Source organism: Chelonia mydas, chromosome 2, assembly GCF_015237465.2.
Source record: "Chelonia mydas isolate rCheMyd1 chromosome 2, rCheMyd1.pri.v2, whole genome shotgun sequence".
Lineage (NCBI taxonomy): Eukaryota > Metazoa > Chordata > Testudines > Cheloniidae > Chelonia > Chelonia mydas.
Genome location: NC_057850.1, coordinates 215,079,629 through 215,093,318, shown reverse-complemented (window position 1 = coordinate 215,093,318; position 13,690 = coordinate 215,079,629). Strand labels below are relative to the sequence as shown.

The 13,690-nt window shown below is 36.9% G+C and overlaps 1 protein-coding gene and 1 long non-coding RNA gene across 18 annotated transcripts in view; one reads left to right on the top strand and one right to left on the bottom strand.

Moving 5' to 3' along the window:
• LOC122464729 overlaps positions 1-11,761 on the top strand; it is a 38,402-nt gene extending 26,641 nt beyond the window's left edge. Inside the window, exons 2-3 of the long non-coding RNA XR_006289040.1 lie at positions 9,272-9,344; positions 11,523-11,761. This is a non-coding gene — a long non-coding RNA (uncharacterized LOC122464729). The remainder of the gene's footprint in view (positions 1-9,271; positions 9,345-11,522) is intronic.
• The window catches only part of SGCE (sarcoglycan epsilon), a 66,022-nt gene that overhangs the window by 37,263 nt on the left and 15,069 nt on the right, over positions 1-13,690 (bottom strand). For 6 of the 17 annotated variants that reach the window (XM_037890657.2, XM_037890656.2, XM_037890662.2 and 3 more), the window contains exons 2-4: positions 12,352-12,456; positions 5,373-5,495; positions 2,044-2,201 (exon numbers count right to left, since the gene is read on the bottom strand). In XM_037890657.2, coding sequence (XP_037746585.1) covers positions 2,044-2,201; positions 5,373-5,495; positions 12,352-12,456 — 386 coding nt within the window. Of the gene's footprint in view, positions 1-2,043; positions 2,202-5,372; positions 5,496-6,037; positions 6,160-12,351; positions 12,457-13,690 lie in introns of all 17 variants that reach the window. The other 11 variants (XM_043541184.1, XM_037890664.2, XM_043541186.1 and 8 more) reach the window with 5 other exon arrangements.

Here is a 13,690-nt window from a genome sequence, read left to right as displayed (position 1 = left end):
GTAGAATCTTCAGAACTATACTGGGATTTGCTAATGCATCTGTGCAAAGATCCTTGTACCTGTGCAAAGTTACACTGACTTCAGTGGTACTCTATATAGCAGCAAGAATCCATCCTCGCAGATCCTGATGCAGGTTTGGAAACAGACACGGCTCAAAAAAGAACAATTTTAAAAATAGTTTCTTTAAGCAATCCAGGGTTCTGATCCCGCAGACTATTCTGCACATGGTTAATGGTATGCATGTGATTAGTGCCACTGAAATCAATTGGACTAACCATATTGTAACGCACTGTACCTCGGGGGAACACCCAGCACCCACATGTTCATCCTTGTAAAATGATTGTGTGGTATCCAATGCAAAGTTTGTCATGTTGGGTGTCTTCAGAAGGCTCATGATGCACTGATCATTGTTGTTACAGTAATGTTATAGGTTATAATTTCAAAGTATGTAGTTATGAGGCTGCAAATGTATCCTCATGGCTTCAAATAAGCCCAGGCAAAAACTCTCCAAGAGCAGAGAGGTAGTTCACACCTCATCAGGGCAGGTATGGAACATACCGAGCCCAGTCTCACAGGAACAAAGGATGCTGGCCTAGGCAGCAACAAAAGGATCTGATGGACTCTCAAGTGAGTCATCCCCCTTCCTTTGGCCAGTTTGGGACTGCAATGAGGTAATGCTCACCTGACCCTGAAGGGGGAAGGGCAAAGCCAAAAGGGAAGAAAGAACATGATAAAAGGAAGAGACATTTGCCATGCTCTTCCTCTCTCTTCCACTTACATCTACAGACACCTCATCAAGTGACTGTAGCACTGATCAAAGGGGAGAGCCTGGCTGAAGAGCAACCAGCCAGCCTGTGGTGAGAAGCATCTAAGTTTGTAAGGGCACTGAAAGTGTTAAGATCAGCTTAGAATGAGTTTTGCTTTTATTTCATTTGACCAAATCCGACTTGTTATGCTTTGACTTATAATCACTTAAAATCTATTTTATAGTTAATAAATCTGTTTGTTTATTCTACCTGAAGCAGTGTGTTTGGTTTGAAGCATGTCAGAGACTCCCCTTGCGATAACAAGCCTGGTACATATCAATTTCTTTGTTAAATTGACAAACTCATATAAGTTTGCAGCATCTAGTGGGCATAACTGGACGCTACAAGACGGAAGTTCCTAGAGTTGTGTCTGGGACCAGAGATATTGGCTAGTGTCATTCGGTTGCACAATCCAACGAACAGCTTATATGCCAGAGGCTGTGCATGAACAATTCAGGAGTGGGGGTTCTCACAGCAGAGCAGGCTGAGGCTGGCTCCTAGCGTCAAGGATTGGGGTGATCTAGCAGATCACCAGTCCAGATAACACTAGAGGGGAACGTTACACATGTACATAAAATTAACCACATGTGGAACTGTTTGTAGAATCAGAACCTAGGCTGCTGTTTACAGTTTTATCTTTGGAGAAGAACAAGTTAATAAAACCAAGAGAAGCAATTAATCAAGAGTTTGACACAAATATATGGCTGTCCAAGCAAAATTGATAGAACTGGCAAGTTAATGTAGCAATTTTTTCATAATGTTGTGAGCTGCAGAGTTGCTCCATTGACTTCCTAATCTGTGGTGTGGGACCAAAGGCATGACTGAGAATCATACAGCTTTTGTTTTTCAACTGCTATTCACTATATAATTAGTACTTTTAAAATTTTGGAATTATATTCATATTAGTGACATAGATACAACAAATAGTGATTTTTGTCAGCATTAGTAATTAGGAGATTAGAATAGGAAAACGTTTGGTGTTAGTTATTAAACATGAATAATTTACCACTAAGTGATAAAAAGTAAATAAAAAACTCTGTTAATTGATTTAACAACTGTATTTGTTTGCACTGAAGGGAAAGAAAAGTGGTATATTTCTAGAGAAGAAAAGTGCAAAGTTAAATATTTAGATGTTCTTCATTTAATTGTTTATGAAGTTATTTTGCACACTATTTTATATTAAGGGATAAAGATTTAAAAATGAAATAAAACCTTCTAATGCTTTTAAAGGAAGTACCTCAATGATGGTTGGTTTGCCCACATTTTCTATAGTTGGTGATCCATACAATACTCCATCACTGTATGGTGTCCTCTGAATGTAGCGTAGCCATCCAGGTCTGTCAGGGTAACCCATTAAGTTGGTGTTAAATGTTATAGGATCATTACTTATCTCACCTATATAAGATACACAATATTAGAATGTTTTCAAAAAATGAAGTTTATGCAACTTGTTTTTGAAGTTTCCATTAAATAATTTTGAGTTCAGTTTTGTCATATAAACACAATTACTATAATGTTTTGTAACACATCATTACAGTTCCATAGGGAAATAATAAAATTTTAATTTATTATCAGTATAAAAGTGCAGTTTGAGAGAGCCACACTCCTGTGTCCATGCTTCAGCATGTGTAACATTGGCAGGAATCCCACATTTGAAATGTATAGCCAAGAGCAGAGTACAGTGTGCTTGTACTTTCTTAGAGCCCTAATGACCCCTTCAGCTTCCACCCATCAATTGCTAGGTCCTGGCTTCACAGGGGCTTGGGTTTCCCAAAACACCAAATCATCCAGCCTCCCTACAAACAGAAGAAAAAGCCCAGTATTTCCAAGCAACAAAAACCTTTAATTTTTTTAAAGGCTCTAGAGACAATGTCTACCTCTGAGAACCTTACTGTCAGAGGGAGACTCTGTTTTTTTCCTCACCTTACCATGTGTGGTCATGTCAAGACACAGGTCCTCAACACTGACAACTGGGCAACAGATTTGCTTTAGAGAAACTCTTCCAAATTTACCCCTGTTTCAGAAGATTGGAAAGAGGCAAACATTGCCAACAAGCTTGTGCCACAGGACAGAAAAGGAAAAGGATTTTATTTTAAGAAATTTGTGATAGCCTAAAAGACAGGAGGACAACAAGATTTCTCTGAGACAATTTTTAACCAGTAAAATAACACTTAAATATGGTGTGCTGGCCTTTTAAGGGTAGGCTCCTCATTGAACACTGTTCTGCTCCTGATTTCAGCACAGACCCCAGGAATGTTGTGATCTGTAGTTCCTAAAGTGATGAAAGTTTGAGACTCCAGACAAGGTATTCTGGGAATAAGGTAAATAAGCAGCTCTTTTTTCTCACAGCAGGAGGATGCAGATAATGAGTAGGAGCTGTGGACAGGAAGTATCTTGGAAGTACCCTGGGCCGTGGCCATCAAAAGTACCACGTAGAGAACTGGATGGCTGGAGAAGTGCCAGAAGAGGAAGCTTGATATTTAAGACTGTTTTATTAGGTGATGTTGGGAAGGGCAACGAACAAGTGGAAGCAAGTGAAGGAAGAGGCCTCAGAGAAGGAAACACGGCCGGGGGGGGGTTTGAACCACGCACTTGTTTCCTTTTCAGCCCAAGTGTACAGCTGCCAGTAGAGGGCAGGAAGAACTTCCCATTCACTTTGCTATATGAACAGAATGAGAGTTTGCACACACTTCAGGAAGAGAACCTCTAACCTAGAATGAGAAACATCAGAAAAAGATTGTGCAGACTCTCAAGAAGAGAGACCCAGGAAGCAACAGTGGGAGACTGGACAAAGAAAGTGTATGATTTGGACTTCTGCTTATTTGGACTTTCATAACCCAGATGATGGATGGTCTTCATTTTACTTGGAGAGTAAAACACAAACCAAATTCAAAAATCAATGAAACCTCGGGGTGTCAGGGGAAACTGAGAATCAACCACGATACTACAGCAATATGCTAAGACATCAGTTAAACATGTTACCATGCAACACAGAAAGCCCTCCCAACATCACTTCTCTGGGAATTATCTCACCAGGGTGCTACAGTCGCTAGGGTTCATCATAAATTACCCCATTTCACAGTTTGTTCCTCAAAGTCAATTTGAATACATCAACAGTCTGAGATGTGGCTTGTTTCAAAGTCCTTCTCCAGGAAAGGCTCTATGATGCTAAGGATCTGGCAGAGCAGATTTGTCATACACAAGTTTTAAACAAGGACTATATTGCAAATGTTGAGCCTTGATGATCAATGTGGTATTCATGATGCCTACAGGTGGGCAATTTCAATGGATCATGAGGTCACAACTGTACAAGTCAGAGATTCACACTGCATCTGTGTAACATGCCTCAGACATGGAATTTAGGTAGCAATGTTCTAGAGACAATCTGCAATTAGGAAAGGACTTTCAGATTCCTTCCATTTACATCCCAAAATTGTTATCTCAGGAGGGGACAAATTGGGCCTGAGATAGGCACATTTCACCCTATTATTGGCTGGCAGTAAAACTGTGTAGCTCCAGCAGTCACACACATGGAGCATAAACTCAAGAGTAAGGGTCTGTCAAGACATCCACCTTTAGAGAAGAAGATTAATGAAAATAAAAATAAATTAAGTCATTTTTTCTCTTGAGAATATTTTAAACATATGACATTCAAACAAATGCTATTTTTAACCCAATGTGGTTTCAAGGTGCCATCTTCCAAAATCAAAATTAAAAAGATTGTCAATGAAGTAGAACTTCTCAATTTTACCTGCTTCTAGAAGGCTAAATAATTTATAAGCAAAGTGGGGGGAAATGTACTTTATCTTCATATAAGGGTTGAGTTCATCTCAAAAACATCTTTTCTATCTTGCTAATGATCTTCCTTTAGTTTTACTTCATGGATGTAAGTCAAAATACTATACTTATGAAAATATAGCCTTTTCTATGACAAAAGACTGCTTTACAATTTAAAAAAGTTACTGCATGTAGAAACAAAATAGGATTGAAACCAAGGGAGCTTTCATTTTCTTTGAAATAAAATAATCATCACTGCTCTATGCTAAAGACATTTAAATTTTTTATTTTAAATGTTCCTTGTGTATTTAAAGTTATTTTATAAAATGTATAAGATGCTTTTTGACACAAACTGTTAATATCATTATTTATTTTGTAAGAAACTGATACAATCTCAAATGGGGCATTTTTTACAAAAAACACCACGACTCAATCTTTTTAAAATTAAAATTAAGCTTGTACAATTACAGATTTAATGGGATAGCAAAGAAAAGTGCCAGATTCTAATCTTAGATTCATAACATGCATTACTGAACATTTCAAAGTCCATAACTGGGCTTCTCAAGATGCACAGCAATGCATACCTGTAGTTCATAAGCCTTAAGATTTAAAACCACTTGAAATTATCCACTTACTTTACCAGTATAGAAGAGTCAGCCAAAGTTAAAAGTGTTGCAGTGATTTATGTTCAATACTGTACCACAAAGTATTCTAGATACATTTGAAATCTTGAATTTAGAAGTAAAAATGATCTTTTTCTATAACATGGAAGATCTAAGCATCCCATACCAGGCTTTGGATAAGGAGGAAACTCCCCCTTAAAGTATTCTCTCTCCAAAACATGAACAAAAAGAACTCCAGCAGAAGGGTATACATTCCGATCAGAGTGCACCTTAGAGAGAATCGTGTACACTGAAAAGCAGAAGGAAAGATAAGAGACAGAAAAGTAAAAAGTGAGACATGCTCTAGACAATACAGCATGCATTACTATGGAAATTTTCATTTCTAGGGAAAGGAAAGCAACAAGCATTAGATACCTGTTAATAAGTTTTTAAAAGGTTGTGTGGGTTTAAGAATACAATGCAAAACAAATCCTCTCTTTGCCCATTATGTATCCTCCAAGTCCTGTCCAAGATTCCAGTAAACAAAATTAGACAGTTTTTGATATTTCAAATGCTAATCACCTACTTTTAAAATGACAATAATGATGGATAATGAAGAAGCCAATGAGTATTTTTGGAAACTTGTTTATTTGTGACATTCCATATATCAATAAAAACACATATGAGTGTATAATCAAATTTCCCCCATATTTTTAACAATAAAAATAAGGAACAGAAGGAACAAAGTAGACTATACTGGCTTAATAACTTGTTTTTAAAGTAATTAAATATGACTATTTAGTCAAATACATCTTGATGAAGGCTGTGCAAGCAAGAACTTCATTATTATACCTTTTTGTAATTTTTCCTTGTTCTTTGTTATTCTGTATTTGTACACTATCAATAGCCTCAGAACATAGAGTAATATTCTTCCTGTTCTGCATGCAAGATTCCCATGGACATCTATGGTAGTTCTGTGCACAAATTGAGGGTAGAATGAATTATATTAATCACACCACACACCAAGGGTAAAATAAAAATGTCATAATTCCTCAGTGGCATTTTTTAAAATATTTAGTATTTACTACAAAAATTGAGTGCTTTTCTCTTCTAATTACATCTCATGTTCTAAAAATACATATTACTATCAAAAGTGTATATGAACTATTTATATACAGTTATATTTGACATATCAGACATAATGTGAATTTTAATTTCTTTCTGTTGCTCAAGGGAAACTTCAGAAGCTAAATTTTAAAGGAGTCTCCATCCAGCCTCCCATTTTTCACCTACAATTGTGCAGGTACAGCAAACCAGGTATTCAGATAAAAATAGACATACCATCATTTTTATTTGCCGCGATTTGCAGATTCAAAATGGGAGCCTAATTTTAAAATCAAGCCCTATATATGTGATATAAAATTGCTTAGTTTTATATATGGCACTAATCTAAACAATAACATAATACATTGGTGTGACACCTCATCTTCCCATAAGTGAAGAAGATTCACATTCTGTCAAACTAGAATTTTACGAGTTTATACATATCAGGATCATTCACAACAAACATAAAAAGGGACTCAGATAAAATTCCAATCCATTTTTATTTCTCTATTTAAATTATAAACTTGAACTCTTTTAGAAACAACTGTTTTTAATGTGTGAAACCCCAATGAAGATTTTCCCAAACACTGGGAAAATCTGATTGCACACACAACAAAAAAATAGAGTTGGATGGGGATGATATGTAATTCTCACAAATTCACATTGTGCACACCTGGATCCTTCCATGTTTTACTCAAATTGTTCAGCTGCAGGATTTACAATTGTGGGAGCCCTTCTTTTAGAGAACTAACAACTTGTTCTCATGAAAAACAGCTTTGATGGCAATCAAAATGAGACCCGCTCAGTGCCCTTTTCAGGGGTAAGCTTTGAAAAACATCATGTCAAGCAGCATTTCATGGCATTAAGATGGGCTGGCAAAATTATAAATCACCAAAAAACCTTTTACAACTGCCTGAATCTGGAGAAGAATGTGCATTTGTCCTAAGCTATCAGGGGATGAAAATGAACTTGCTCATTGAGTCCTCAGTTGTCATTCCCATGAGCCAGGCTGCAAAATATGGTGAGTGGGTTGGACAGAGTATCTGCAACTCCTAGACTGATGTCATAAATTATTAAATGCATAGTATGCTGAAGATTTTTCTCAATTTTTAAATTATTATTTCATCTTCTATAGTCATCCTAGACTTAAGTTATTTCTCATTAAGTGCATTCACAAAAAGGATAAAGAAAAGTGTCAGATACTAGAAGACTTTTTTCTAATTATCTCATTGATAATTTGGGATTCATTAGGATGTAATGCCATCTTCACCAAAATTAAAATAAACTCCACTTTAAATATGAAGAGGCAATCCTCAGCTCATAAATTGTCATAACTACATTGAACAGAATGTAGCCAGCTGAGGGTCTGCCCCCAAAGACTGTAGACCCCCCCAAGCATAGAGTTTATTTGATAATGAGTATCAATATACCTTTCTGATAGGTGCTATGGAAGAGCGTGTAAAAATAGCAGATCTGCTAATGTAATATTTAATTTCAAGATGCATGGTCTTTTGAAACAAATTTTAGTGAACCTTTTTCTTTTAAGCATTAGCTAAACAAGATGTGCTTGAAATTTGGTGTTTCCAGTTTGCTATCTTTGATTTAATAACTCTGTTCTTTGGCATCTTCCAAACTGCGTGTTCGTTCCCATTATAAATATATAAAGACAGGCTCAATGCCAAATGCCTCAATATTTACTGTATTACTGTGTGTTAAAAGTGAATTATATTTACTATCATAAATAGCCTCTCTAGCTTTCTAAAATAAATTCACTATTTTAAAGAACAGTACAATATAAGCAAAGGGGAATCCATGTCCTCCAGCTAGCTGAAGTGGAGCCACCACAGGCTGGCCAGTCTTCAGACATGCTCCTTCTCCAGCAGAGCTACATGTGTTTGGGGCCATGGTGCTCGTGGTGAAGCTGCTGGGTCTCTATAATTCCCTGTCTGTGAAGAAGGCCCCTATGCTTGCAGCTAATAGGCACAGGAAAGTTTGGTGTGGGGCCCACTTCTGAACTCCCTTGTTGCCACCTAGATCACCCATTTTCACAGGGTGTGGCACCATGCCACAACTCCATCCATCACCATGCCCCTTCTGCCCTCTCAGCACTTGGTGTGTGTAGACCATCTCTATTACATGGTGGCCATATGCGCTTAACTCTCTGCACTGGGCAAAACTGGGGATCTGCACTGGCAGAATCACCACAGTGTGCTCAGTACTGTTGTGGATCCCCAACCACATGGTAGCACTACCTCTTAACCCACTGCCAGGATCAAGCCTTTATTGCTGATAACACCCAGTTGTGTCAAGATTTCTTTTTTCAGTTTTTCTTTAGGCCAAACTTATTGCATGATGTTTGCTCAAAAAACATTGCTGAACAACAGTTAGTAACAAACATTCTATTCCTTGCACCAGATATTAGGAGCTGGTTTTCTAAGACTATTATCTTCAATTGCCACATATATTACCGAGCTCCAGAAATCAATCTTTTTCTAATTGTATTTATATATTAATCCTGGTTATCCCAGTTGCCTTTGCCCAGAGTGAATTTTGCTTTTATTAAACTGTACTGAACTGCCACATCTTATAATAATTTTATCAATAAGAATAAATTCAAAAGATCTTGAAATATAAATACATTTTATGAAAAAAATCTGTATTAATAAATCAGTTATTGTTAATATATTTAAAGCAGATTTCATTTAACTAAACTAACCTAGAACAATTTGCTGCATATAATCAAAGTTGGCAAGTACACCCACCATCTTGCCTTAGTGACCCAATAAAGTCTTGCACTTGCTTTTGTAAGTAAACTATAAATAGATCAAGGAAATAGAATTATATAGGAAATTGTATCTATCAAGAAAATCTAAAAAAGCAATTTGTAACATTAATAAGATTATTTACAGAACAGAAAAGGCGAGAAAAATATGCTGACTTGATGAAACCTAAAGAAAAATTTAATTTATTTTTCTGTTCCAGATGCTTTGCTTTATACCTTGAGACTTTAATATTACAGCAAAGATCAGTTTCAAAAAGGAGAATTAATGAAAAGGTAAGGCAAACTTTCTCATAAAGAATAAAGAATTAATAAGAGAGACTACAGTGGGGAATTTCTGCAGAAAAATTATTTCTCTGACGTCTTAAATAGGCAGTTTACTGGATATTGCCACATACACTATAATGGGTGCTCCTGGTAATGGAACATATTCTGTTGCTGCGGTAAGTGTGTACCATTGAGGACTTTCTGCAGATGTAAAAAGATGAAGTTGGTGGACAGTTAAAAATAAGCTTCAGAGGAACAAATTAATCCTAAAAATGACCTTACTAAATTGAACATGCTAAAAGCAGCTTTAGAATTTGGCCCACAGCTGGAATGGAATATAGGGTTTCTCTTTACTGAAAAAAATAGTGGTGTTTTAAAATGTTCACTGATATGTTTGGATTAATGTTTTTAACACTAATTAGCACCTAGTATAAAGTCCTATTTTAAAAAGTTGCCTACCAGGGTTACAATGCTTTAAATTTACAAAGCACGTTACAGACATTAGTTAACCCTGACAATAACCCTGTGAGTTAGTTTATAGTATTATTGTAATTATTTTAATATAATCATTTTTATTATTAATACTGTTACCGGGGGAGTCTTGGATTAACCAAAACCAACTGACACATTTAAGCAGTAGTCGCTCTTTCTCCATAAGGTTGAAGTCCTGTTTAAAACAGTGTTTAAACTGTGTTAGCAAACATCTTTTAAAAAACAGTTAAAAAAACAGTTCTATTTTCCTAATCTAGATGGGGCCTTGAAAGGTAGAGTTCTACCCTCTGGGTATAAATTAGCTTCATTAATGCTAATGTAATTGAGCACATGCATCCACAAAAGACACATTAATCCCATTTCCCCTTCTGTTTTAATCAATAATCCCCTGCCTTTAAAGGGCAAACTAAAATATTTTGAGAAAATAAACCCCCTAAATTTTCCTATCCCAGTTCCACTAATTGGTCCCTAGTATCTTAACATGTTATCTATCTACTTACTTATGCCCTCATTACCATATTATTTAAGCTTTGTACTCATTAATGGATTTTATCCTCATAGCACTCATCTGAGGTACAGAAATATCTCCATTTTAGAGATGGACAACAGAGGCACAAGGCACATTGATGGGGTTGCCAATTTTGGTTGGACATATTCCTGGAGGTTTCATCACATGACATAATGTTGCACTGAAGATTCATCTTTAAATCCTGGAGACTCCAGGACAACCCTGGAGGGTTGACAATCTTATATATTGATTAACATGCCACTCTGAAAGCCTGTTGCTGAGCTGGGAATTGTTTCCATTAGGTCTCCAAAGTCCTAGTTCAGTACCTAATCCACTAAACCATCTTTCTTACTTATGCATAATTCAGTGTACTTTGAATGATATAATCTATTCATTGTACAGGATGAATTTTGACCTTACAGATATTTATCTTATAACCACATATGAATTGTAATAACACAACTCTGGAGACTGGTATTTGGAAAGTTCTCCTTCACAGCCTTTCCTCTCCCTCCCCCTGATGTTTCTTCAAAATGAGAAAGGAAGTGGAAGGTGAATCTTCGGTCCAGTATGCCACTTGCTCTTCCTCTCCAGCTGACAAAAAAAATCTCATTTATGGATAGTCTGTTATCTTCAGGTTGTGCAGCCTTTTAACAATCTTCTACGACTGACTGATTATGGAGAAAAATGTGCAACTGTCCTAACTTGGCAGAAGATGTAACTGAACGTTCTTACTAACTCCCAGTGCCATTTCCATGAGCCAGATTGCCAAATATTCTGTTTTTGTGTGAGTCCACCTCATGGAAGGGGAAAGTTTTGGGCTACTGTGGAAGCATTCTGTGCCTGCTACCAAAGGATATTTAATTTCTTTACTAATGGTCATACATGATATATGGTCCCAGTTTAGGTGCTCTCAAGGCATGTAGGGGGCATCATCGACCTTCACTGCACTGTTTTTGCTCCTCCTTTCCCCCTTGACTCCATGAAGGCCTTTCTGTGAATCCTGGGATGTACATGCTGGGAAGGGAAGCTGCACAGGCCTGGGGGATAAGTAGACAGGCTGTGAACAGAGGGGAGAGGGAACATAAATTGTCTTTCTGTGGCCCTGTAAGGATTCCCCTGGGAAAATAACACTGCCTCAGACTGTATTACCTCTTATGAGTAGTGTTCTTTCTCCTTCTCCATAGATCCTGGGGACAGGCATAGCCAGGAAATCACCCCACTGGAACCGCATTGTCAGAGAGCCTAGAGGCTGAGAGCTGTCAGAGGCCAGAGCTAGCAGAGAGGACCAGGATCTCAGTGTGGATGACCCTGCTCTCCCATGGATTTCAGAGGATCAACCAGGTTTGATGACAGGCCTGCAGCCTATTCTGCATGTGAGGGGGGAAACCCATTCTTCCCAATAGCGAATGTGGGGGATCTCCAGAAGAGAATCCATATAGAAGTTTCTTCCTCCAGAGCTCCTTTTCCAGATTCCCTGGGTAAGAGTGATCCTGGCCATAGCTAGAGCTCTAGGGAGATCCAGATCCTTTACCTAGCTAGATGATCCATGAAAAGTTACCGGCATTTTCTCAGATAACTGTTGGTCTCAGTAAAATTCAGCTACAATATTCTATGTGTATTCCTACAAATAAGTAATAAAAATTGTGTTTTTCCTACATATAAACATGGAATGAATTATTTTAAGAGTTATAACAAGTTATTGCATTAAGCACACTGCAAAGATGTTTTTAAGCAACCAGCAGTGACAAGAAAATATGCAATATTAGGTTATACACACAGCCATTATTTTAAGCAAAGCCATAGGCAACAAAAAAAAACCTGAGGGAAACTAAACATAAAGACATACAGATTCCTGACGGTTTAGAAAATTAAAGAACTATAAGATTGTTTTTCAAAATTACTTACCTTGAGATGTCATTTTATTAATAAACATACACTGAAAAAGCAAAGGTAATATTGAAAGAGGATGTTGACTGAACCCACAATGGGATTTAAATTACAACCTAAACTCACCATTCTTTTCAGCAGCCCTTATTCTGCTGATAATATAACTGTTGGGTTGCTTAGTCTTCCAGTTAATTGTTCCATTTATCCCTTCAGCAGAGCTTAACAAAAAAGCTTTTCAAAATAAAATAAATGCAAACAAAAAAAGAATTAATGTCAGATTAACAGACTCCCACAGATCAAATGCCATTAGCTGGGATCAGATTCTTTTAAAGACAGCTTTTGTTTTCAACTTTTCTTCAGAGTGTAGAAACAGAAATAAACAAAATAGATGATGCTGGCTTGTATATCCCTCTGGCAGTCATCATTTTGGCATGCTATCTCCAAATAAGGCCAGGTCTACACTTCTGCCAGCCTACCTATGTCAGACACAGTGTGATGGTATGTAATCTATGACCAACACAGCAATACCAGCAAAAGCACATAGTGCAAATGCAGTTATACTGTAAAACTCTACTTTTAGCAGCATAGTTTGTTTCACTCTGGAGATGGGGGTGTAGAAAAAACTATACTGGTAAAGGTGAAACTTTGCCAGTACAAACTGCATCTGAACTACGACAGTATAATGTACTGGTATACCTATACCAGTAAACTGCAATGCAGACAAGGTATAAGAGGTTGAACAAGTCACCCCCAGTTCACGCTAATACTCACTATTAATTGGCTAACAGTTTGCTGAAGACAAAGTAATTTAGATTTCCCCCAAAGACCAGGTGAATCATTATGGGACTAAGTGTGCGCCACATCACATCCAGTGTAATTATGCGCCACGTGTAATATGAGACTTTAAAAACAAATATAAAACAAATTCAAATACATTGTTCAATAGAGGATTATGTTTATGCAAGTAAGCAAAAAAATTTAAATATAAAGGCTATATTTCAAAGTGTTTACTGTGACAGTTAATATAAATGTCTGTGTGATTTAGAGTTTACCACAATATATTACTATTGGAATGTTTCTTGTTGTTCGAAATGTATGAAACACTTATCTTAAAATCAATGTAATTTCTACCAGAAAGGTCATTTAGTTCAGAATGATAGCAAAATCAACCTTATGTTTACCACTGATATTTTTTTAAAAACCAGCCCATTAACTTACTAACAAAAGGATGTCTTAAAGAAGTTGAAGAACATCATGTGATGGGAAATGGGTAGGTTACAATCAACAACCTTGCATGTATTCAGTTTGGGGGTAAGAAGAAGCATTAATCTTCTGAAATGAAGTTAAACTGTTTTTGTCTGATTTTTAAAGGTAATGTCAAGCTGTAGCTTCTTGCCTGGGACCCAAAGATGAGAGTAGGGATGACTGATTATAAATGGGCTAGGGGGCCAAACCCCACACATTA